Source organism: Macrobrachium nipponense, chromosome 7 (assembly GCF_015104395.2).
Source record: "Macrobrachium nipponense isolate FS-2020 chromosome 7, ASM1510439v2, whole genome shotgun sequence".
Taxonomy (NCBI): domain Eukaryota; kingdom Metazoa; phylum Arthropoda; class Malacostraca; order Decapoda; family Palaemonidae; genus Macrobrachium; species Macrobrachium nipponense.
This window is the reverse complement of record NC_061109.1, coordinates 77,032,500-77,042,499: the sequence shown is the minus strand read 5'-3', so window position 1 is coordinate 77,042,499 and position 10,000 is coordinate 77,032,500. Positions and strand designations below refer to the sequence as shown.

The window sequence follows — 10,000 nt, the reverse complement described above, 5'->3', positions numbered from 1 at the left end:
TAATAAAATAGGACCTAAATTAAATCGTTGTGACACTCCAAAGATATATTTCAGTCAAGGACACTCTGGTACAGGTAGTCTTTGGAGCAGAAATGGTCGATACTCTGAGTTGCATTTACAGAGAAGGATTCCTATTTTTTGTCTTTCATGCTAGTATTATTATTATAGATTCCCAACAATCTTTTTTCATGGTTAATTTCTACTGCAAAGTGTAGCATAAACCGAATGTTGCCTTGTGGCTATATAACGGATTCTCTCGAGATAAAGAGGTTACATGAATTATCACATCCTTCTGAAAACATCAGAAAGAACGACTAATAAAAACAAAATTACACCGGATGATAAATCCTATTATTACCTGCATCACCCTTACGTAACAATGCTAGTCTGATAATTAGTATAATTATTAGCATCATCCTTTTGTAACAATGCTACTCTGTCACGTTTAGTGAATAAATAAATAAATAAAATTGAGAGCGCATATCTCAAGAATGTGAAAGAAACGACAGAGGGAAATGACTTAGTACCATTCAGGCTCTTAAAAGAAATAGGATGCTGGTTATTATGAGAGGTATGCGAAGGGGGAAACGAGAGAGAGAGAGAGAGAGAGAGAGAGAGAGAGAGAGAGAGAGAGAGAGAGAATACGGGGTCTGTCACCGACCGTATTACAGGAATCCTTACCATCCTGGGACCCCGATTATAAATGCTCGTACAGACATCTCGACTAAAAAGAAAACCTGTCATTCTGAACTATCCCAATCCTTTAATATCACCATTTTCAGTTCGGCATTCCAATTATCGGATGACTGGACGATAGGACCATTTTGCTCCCCAATGATAAGCGCTCATAAAAATGAATTGTAATTACACAATGCTTCGCGCCAGAGACAATTCCTTGGTTTATTCCTTCCGCCCATAATGATACGATTTTCGTTAGATGGAATATTTTTCTGGCCAAATTTTTCTCACATGCACCGATTTCTTGTATATCTTTATAGTTATGGATTACATTTCCTTTTCTCTGTTACTTATTCAAGCAAATGTTTGGGTTTCATAATATGTAGCTACAATGTGAACTCGATTTTGAGAAAATTCACCTCGTGCCGAACTATTCGAAATCGTTATCACTATCGTAACCGGTAATAAAGTCAGACGCACTCATTATATACAAATTACTCTCGAATATCACGTGTATCGAAAGAGTATCTGCAAGTTAATGAACAAAGTAAGAAAGGAAATAACTATAACTAATACATTACCTTACCTTAATTACGAAGAGAACGCAATTGTTCAGGCAATCTGTAAACGTACTTTTATAAACATTACATTGCCCTCGTGACAGACAAAGAACTTTGGAAGATGACGAGGCTGGTTTAACATCGATCAAAATACCTTCACAAAAGACAAATATTAAACGTTTGGATACATCTGCAACTGTTAAATGGGAGTATTGATGATGAAGCAATTTTTTTTTTTTTTTTTTTTTTGGAGAGAAGGGGGGAGGGGACGGTAGGCCTATATACGCTGGAAGGAGACAAACCAACTGGGGAAAATGGGCAATATTGCACCAGAGTTGAAAGATGCGTACACGTAATTTAACAAATGCAGTTATTTGTACCGGGAGAGCATCTTATCAACATGTTCTAATATAACCCACACTGATGTATTTTTTATGTTGTGGGTTAACCACATATTGTAGTCTTTTATAGAGCATACGTATACTGTGCAAAGACTATATTGTACATGAGATTACAATGTAAAAATATGTATATGGATGTATAAATTTACAATAAAAAAAATATAACCTCATACATACCTACAAATACTTCCGCAATCCTGAAATATACATCGCATCAGGATTAATTATCCCAACAAGGATGTGTTTACTTTTCTTTATATTTGATTCTTAGGTGTGATAAAAGAAACATCTAGTATTATAACTATAACATTATCTTGTTAATGTTAAACAAATATGGAATGGACTGGAATATGAAATTATAGGTTGTTTTGGTAATACAAATTAGTTAAGTACCTCACTTTTGACTAAATAGTTTTGTATATTGTTTGTGGAAGTAAATTGCCGTCGGCATTAATTGGGTTGTTTAGTAAATATAGCATCCTAATTTTGGTGGGTCGCGAATAGCTCGGTAGATATCATACTAGTAGCACTCAAATATGTATTGTCCTCACACCCTATACGAAATTGTCTGAATTTCTGAAAGTCCGCCCAGTATCGACGATAAAATATTCACCAATCTTTATTTAGTGAAGACTGTGCTAATCAGATTCTTCCACGATATTTCCTAAAAAATTTAACCAATAATTTTGACTGGTTTCCGATAGGGCAGTCAAGCTTGGGTGTCTAATTTCAATGTCAACCTTCGCTTTCTCTTCCCAAGACATACTATGCAAGCTCATTTGAAACCCTTCACAATTAGGGACGGATTAAGCACTATGACAAGCATGATTTGGGTTTTAGCATGGTATTACAGCAGCTTCATTCCAATACAGAATTTGTATAATCACCACCGGCTAATAGGTCTACATCGCGTTAGGTGACTTACGCACTTTTAAAAAGTTCTAAGAACGAGCTCCGAGCACAAACAAAGGCAGTTACCAAAAAGCGAGGGCCAAACTATCTCTCGTTCAAATTTCAATTAATCATTCATTTGACAACTACTGCATAAGCCTAATACAGTTTAATTGTGATACAGAGCGCATACGTCCCTTGTTAACTTGTGGATGTTTAGGTGACCTTTTACTGAGATTTCTGCTCCATTTTCTATCAACTTCCGAGAGGATGGTCAATGAATTATAATCGTTATGGTTCTCGAGAAACCGAGTCGCTTGTGGCTCAGAAATTCAAATCCAAAACAAGCCTGTACGTAAACTTTGGTCCTGATTATCATACATCTGCGACTCCTTCAAAACAGACACTTAAAAAAAATGTATCTACACAGACTGGCTTATTTCACCAATATGTAAAAAAATGTATCAACACAGACTGGCTAATTTCACCAATATGTAAACTCTAGAAAATGCCACACACACAGTATCGTGATGTTTTGATGATACATATCCTTCGGGACTTTTTGTAGTTATATGTGAAAATGTTAGATGAGAGTACTTCAGCTGATAAACTTCATGACGCGCGACCCCGTCAATACAGTGACTATACTGTTTTTTTTTTTTTTTTTCATCTGTCTATCTGCCTGTGGTGTATGCGCATGGTAACACTGCGTCCCAGGCTTTAAATGATATCCTATTTCGAATATTAGCGGTGTAATTCACATACAGTAAATTATTAAAACATTTTCCAGTTACAAATTTAAACCCAGATATCCTTTTATTTACCTAAAACTTACACATAGCGTAACTATTTAAAGCCCGGGACGCAGTGTTACCATGCTAAAACCCCACTGACGGATGGACAGATGGAAAAAAAGTGACTAGGCTTTCTCTAACTCTTATATTTCTTTCTAAACCGGGAAACCCATTGTCTCTAACATCTGAGATTATAACAAACTACAAAGCCTTACCTTGACCAAAATATGAAAAATTATCCATCCTTTTTGAATCGCCTTCCGTGGCTGCAACAGTTTCACTCTTCTTTCCAAACACCCTAAGTATTAACATCTCGCGAAACTAGATTATGCAGTTTTACAAAAATCACCTCAACCGCAGCTGCAGTACTCACAGGTCATATGTTCAGCCGTCTCATATTACGAGATCATACTATCCTATGACTGGATACAGAAAATTAACATCTATGAGCGTATTTGAAAACACTTCTCACCACCCAGTAACATCAACTCCACAGTCTCTCGGCTAGTGCCCAATTGCCGGGGAATCAGGGGTGGTCCAGGGGGCCATGGATGGTCAGATCATGCAGTTAACGTTCGCCACACCAAAAAACTTTGTTTAACAGTGGAAAAATAACCGGAAAAACAATGGAATTAGTCTCTTGCTCAGTTTATTACTTCTGTTGGATATGAGTTGTGGACAACAGCTAGATCACTCTACAGAGGATATTATTTAGTATCTCCACTGTTCAAGCATCATACAACAGTTTTATAATTACCTAAAAATTTTAAATAAGTCATAAGGCAGCCTTACATGGCAATAACACCATTGGCATGCTTTCAAGGGAACCAATTTTCGTCTAAAGAGGCGATTTCCAACTAGACCTTTGGAAGTGGAAATATAATTTTTGGACAAAGATCAAAGAAGACTTTGTATAATACTACTCCCAACGTTTTGTACGTAATAAATGTAAAAAAAAAAATACCCTTAAGATCCTTCTGAAGTCACGGTTGAAACAATTTCTGGCAAAGATAATTACTAATTAAGTGGGTTACAAAATTTGCTTTTATCATCATGTTTTTTTGCTTCATATTGCTAGATGGTCTGACTTACCAACTCATGCCAACACATTACTGCAATTCTCGCCCTCTGTTGCAGATAGATACCGTAGTTGTGGCAAGCGAGTAGTATTTCATTATTTCGCCCTAGTACTATAGGTGTAGTACAGTATTTTGGCAATGGTGTGTACTTATAGATTTCCTGTTTAAAGTTTGTTCTCATAGTCGATGTGACATTTATGTGTTCTGTTAGAATGCTTTACACTTGTATGACACCAGTTTGAAGGGGGGCAAGGAAACTGCAAATGTGAGGTAGATTGATTTATAGATCTTATGCATTATGCCAAGCACTGGGGCAACTAAGGCCATTCAGCGCTGAAACAGAAATTTGAAAGGTGTAAGGGAGAAAGACCTCACAATTGCACTGTGAATCGATTGTTACAAGAGGGTGGACAGCAAGATGACAGAAAGAGAAAATGAACAGAGGTACAGTAAAAGGAATGAAAGGGGTTGATTTATAGATCTTTGGCATAATGCCAAGCACTGGGGCAACTAAGGCCATTCAGCGCTGAAACGGAAATTGACAGCAAAGGTTTGAAAGGTGTAACAGGAGTAAAACCTCCAGTTGCACTACAAGTAAATTGTTAGGAGACGGTGGACAGTAAGATGGAAGAAAGAGAATATGAACAGAGGTATTACAGTAAAAGGAATGATAATTGCGGCTAGGGGCCAGGGACGCTGCAAAGAAGCTTAAGTAATGCCTACATTGGACGCATGGTGTACTGACGGCACAACCTCTCTACGGGGAGAGAGAGTTGCAGCTGGGGGCCAAAGGGATGCTGCAAAGCACCTTAAGTAATGCCTACATTGAGGAGCACTGGCTGCTACCACCCTACAGACAGCACATGTACAGGAACTTGGGGTTGCCTGTATTCTTCTAGACGTGGATCTGGAAGGATGCGAGGCGAGATGGTGGCTATAATTGGATTAGAGTAATGCAGAAGGTGAATTATGCCCATCCCAAGGTGTTTGTAGTAAATAATTGAATTTTCTTCTTTTAATACTTGATTGGGGATATTTGCTTCAGCATGAAACTGCAGCAAAACGAAGGGAAGGCTTCCTTTACCTGATCTAGCAGTATTATTAATATTAATAGGGCTTAGTTTTTCCAGACCTCTGAGTCTCAAGTAGACTCTTCTCGGGCTGATTCTCAGGGATTAATCCTGAGAAAAAAAAAAAATAAATAAATAAAAAAAAATTTAAGACTATTTGAGAAACCTGTCTTGATTAAAAAATTTAGGTTATTAAGTGAAAAATCTTTGCTTTCACCAAGAATACTTTTAATTTTTGAATTCCGCAAATAAATAGATATTTGCTGGGTCCAATTTGGGCACTCAACAAGCAAATGCTGTACTGTCATGGGTGTTTGACATCTGTTAAACTTTATTGGGTCAGCATGTGGTGTTGACATTAAGTGACCAATCGAGAATTTTGTGTGTCCTATACGGAGCCTTGCTAGGATTACCTCTCTTGACCTTTCCACCTGTGAGGATCCTCCATGCATATACTTGTGTTTTTAATTTTTAATTTTATTTGTTGTTGGCACTGAGGCCCACTCTCTCAAGCAGTATTACCAGGTCAAAATATTTAAAGGAGTTTAAAGATAGTGTTAGTTCAGAGAGCAGCTAGGAAAAAAGATCCAGAATTTTGTGTTGGCAGGTTATGGAAACAATGATCTATGAAGGAAGAAGCCAAACAACTCAAGGGTGCTTAAGCTTACATGAAGGATTTTGATGAGACAAAAATCATTCTAATTATAACCATTTTATCCCCACCAATAAGTACAAAGTTCAAAGGAAGTAAGATCTAGGAGTGTTTGTAAACTTTAAAAGACACAATTCCACATAAATGAGTACACAAAAGACACATAATTAACACATCTGTATTAACTTAGGAATATATTCTGTGAAAATAAAAGATATAAGCGTAACACATGGTAAGTACTGTAAAAAAAATAAATGACCACTCACACACCAATAGCAAGAGTAAAGTAAGTGACGAATTCATTAAAGACCTTTCAAGCCATGGATAAGAAATTACAAAAGATTTTCCTAACAGAACATGCAAGCCAGGAATTCTGGACAGTTCAAAATTAATTTGCTTTGTGGGTTAATGGCTTGTGCCACATGAACACGTACAAAATTAAGGTTGGGGTCATTTACCCACAATCTGAGGATACGGTACTAACAGTGCTTTAAACACTGGTAACCCAAAGATTAAATACTTGTGTATTATGTTTATATACATCAGTTATCAACTGCAATGAATAAAATTTGAAGATTCATCAAAGTTTTGAATGTGCAATATTTCATCATCAAGTATCATTTCTGTCACCTCATCTGTACTTTTTTCCAGACTGTTGTTCCTAACATATTACCTTCTTCATCACAGCATCATTATATAAACAGTAACGCTAGCTTCACTGAGGTGTGCTCTTATCACAGTTCTATAAATTATTCACGCTTCAATACGTAGGGAACCACCTTTCCAAAGAGAATACATGAAGTAGAGGGGTAAGGTTCAAGAAAGATCTTGTTGCAGGTGCTTTACTTTTTTTTTTATTTTGTTATAACTTAAAACTTATGGAAATATTCCCATGTAACATTCATCATTATTATATGAAACCATATATTTTAAGTTAAATAGAATACTGGGCCTACAAAGTATGCAATCAGAAATAAAAATATTTACGCAAACAATTCTGGTTAAAATGAGTCTTCCCAATTTAAAACATAGTTCTGTTTCAGAGCGGATAACTTTTTAATAACGTCTCCAATGCTATGTTCACCATGAACTTTATTATCTCGAGTGCGTACATTGACAGTGTTGTTTTCTTTTTCCTTTTCGCCAACAACAAAGATGAAGTTATACTGTTCAAGCTGAGCATTTCTTATTTTCTTATTCATGGTATCACCAGGATCAGTATCATAGTCTGCCTGAAAACCTGCCTCGTAGAGTTGCTTCTGAACATTGATAGCAAAATCATCAAAAGGAGGGGCAACAGGAATGACCATACACTGCCTTGGTGACAGCCAAAATGGCCACTTCCCACCAAAGGACTCTGTAAGGATGGCAATCATACGCTCGACAGATCCCAGAATGGCCCTGTGAATGATTACTGGTCGCTTCTTCTCTCCAGTCTCTGACACATAATTCAGGTCAAAGCGGATGGGAAGTTGGAAGTCTAGTTGAATGGTGGCACACTGGTGTTGGCGCCTCAGTGCATCTGTGACAGTGATATCAATCTTTGGACCGTAAAAGGCACCATCTTCAGGGTTGAGTTTCCATTCAGATCCAAATTCATCAAGGGAAGCTCTGAGCTGATCTTCAGCTTGGTTCCACATTTCAATTTCACCAAGGTACTTTTCAGGACGAGTTGACAGCTTTAAACAGAACTCAAACCCAAAAGTAGTGTAAACAGAAGAGAGAAACTCTAAACAGCCTTTAATCTCAGACTTGATCATCTCTGGAGGGCAGAAAATATGAGCATCATCCTGCTGGAATCTTCTTACTCTGGTCAAACCAGTTAGTGCACCTGAAAGTTCATTACGGTGAAGAACACCAAAGTCAGCCATGCGAAGTGGCAACTCTCGCCATGAACGAGAAGTATTGGCAAACATAAGGCAGTGCCCTGGGCAGTTCATGGGCTTTAAGGCAAATTTCTCCTTTTCAATTTCAAAAGAAAACATATTTTCAGCATAATGCTGCCAGTGTCCTGAAGTTTCCCAAAGCTTGGTATTATACATGTTAGGGGAGATTACTTCCTGGAATCCTCGCTTTCTGTATTCGCCACGAATGAAATCTACCAGAGTATTGTAAATGTATGCTCCACGAGGAGTGAAGAAACAGCTTCCTGGACTGAGTTCATGGAAAAAGAAAAGTTTCTGCTGGATACCTGCAAGATAGATAAAAGAAGATTATTATAATTATTAATTAGTTTAACCCAACCACCAAGTTGAAATTTGTTTTTAATGATCATACATTATCACATTGTACTTAATAAACTGTAACTTCTTACATATTCAACAATTGGATAAACTGAATATAAGGATGAATAAAATTTCTTTTGAAGATTTGATTCCATTACTTGACAGATGCAGGATTATGTTTGATCATAAATGATGTTCTGTATTTTCTGAACTCAAGGGTCATATGAGAGGGACCAATATGAATGTAGGACATCACTTCATTGTGGCATTCTTTTTGGATGAAAGAACACCACACCCCAACAATTGGTTTAATGTATTTTATCTTGTTATTGTCAATATCATTATTCTGCAACACCTGGCCATTTGCCAACAATGATGCTTCACCCTATAAAACAGTATGCAGCACCCCAGCCATGGCAAACTTTGAGGTCCGCATAATCTAATTTAAGAAAAAACACATCAGTGGAAAGAGGAAAAAATGCAAATGCACAAGATGTATGAAAAAAAATCTGAAAAATTTTCCCTACTTCCACAGGAAGTTGAAAGACATTATTTACAACCCATTTTTTTTTGTGCCTCTTTTACAAGACAATCCTAAGTTTTACCATGTTAAACATGATTTTTCTAATAATTCATTTTATTTTGTAAAATTTTAATTACAGCTCACACAATATCATAACAGATAAGAACTAATATCAGTAACAAATTCTAAGTATATTTTTGTAAAATAATTAAGTAAATTTACTTACATCTAAGAAACAGTAACACTTTTGGATTATACATGTTTTTTCTAATATTTCTTTGCACTTTTAATTATAAAATTACAATTATAACTGACATAATATAATAAATGATAAGACCTAAAAGCAACAACAATCCCTGGGTTTATTCATGTGCAAATAAATAAAAAGACGTCATGGGAGAAAGAGAAGCACAACATGCCCTCGTGAAGTCAAGATCAAAACCGACTCGTGAGCTGCCTACAATCGTCGATCTGAGCCAATAAAAAAGTTGCCATAAGCAAATTTATGGGCCATAGAAGAAATGGAACCTCTTTCCTCCCCAATTCCTCCAAATTGATGGCACGCAATACTGACGCTCTCCATGAGTGAATCCACCCCCCACTCCAAACCTGTTCTTGTTACTCATATGAGGGTATCCGTCCATCAACCCTTAATGGACGGATAGCTTCTCAGGAGTAGTAATAACAGGTTTGGGGTGGTGGACAGATTGATCCAGTAGAGAAGCAATATTAAGCGCCCTCGATTTGAAAGAATCGGGCAGGAAAGAGGTGCCAATACTTCTAAAGCCCATAAATTCACTAATGAATGGCTATCATATCTGCAACACCTGGCCATTTGCCAACAATGATGCTTCACCCTATAAAACAGTATGCAGCACCCCAGCCATGGCAAACTTTGAGGTCCGCATAATCTAATTTAAGAAAAAACACATCAGTGGAAAGAGGAAAAAATGCAAATGCACAAGATGTATGAAAAAAAATCTGAAAAATTTTCCCTACTTCCACAGAAGTTGAAAGACATTATTTACAACCCATTTTTTTTTTCTTTTTTTTGTCCTCTTTTACAAGACAAATCCTAAGTTTTACCATGTTAAACATGATTTTTCTAATAATTCATTTTATTTTGT

The 10,000-nt window shown here is 36.7% G+C and overlaps 2 protein-coding genes across 3 annotated transcripts in view; both read right to left on the bottom strand.

Annotated features, from left to right (window-relative positions):
• LOC135217330 (ras-related protein Rab-8A-like) overlaps positions 1-3,816 on the bottom strand; it is a 98,643-nt gene extending 94,827 nt beyond the window's left edge. The window contains exon 1 of the mRNA XM_064253132.1: positions 3,540-3,816. Within this exon, the coding sequence (XP_064109202.1) occupies positions 3,540-3,636 (97 nt within the window). The 5' untranslated portion in view covers positions 3,637-3,816. The remainder of the gene's footprint in view (positions 1-3,539) is intronic.
• Positions 3,817-6,953: 3,137 nt separating this feature from the next.
• The window catches only part of LOC135217053 (threonine--tRNA ligase 1, cytoplasmic-like), a 20,739-nt gene continuing 17,692 nt past the window's right edge, over positions 6,954-10,000 (bottom strand). For both annotated transcript variants that reach the window (XM_064252678.1, XM_064252679.1), the window contains exon 7: positions 6,954-8,316. In XM_064252678.1, the coding sequence (XP_064108748.1) occupies positions 7,127-8,316 (1,190 nt within the window). In that variant the 3' untranslated portion in view covers positions 6,954-7,126. The remainder of the gene's footprint in view (positions 8,317-10,000) is intronic.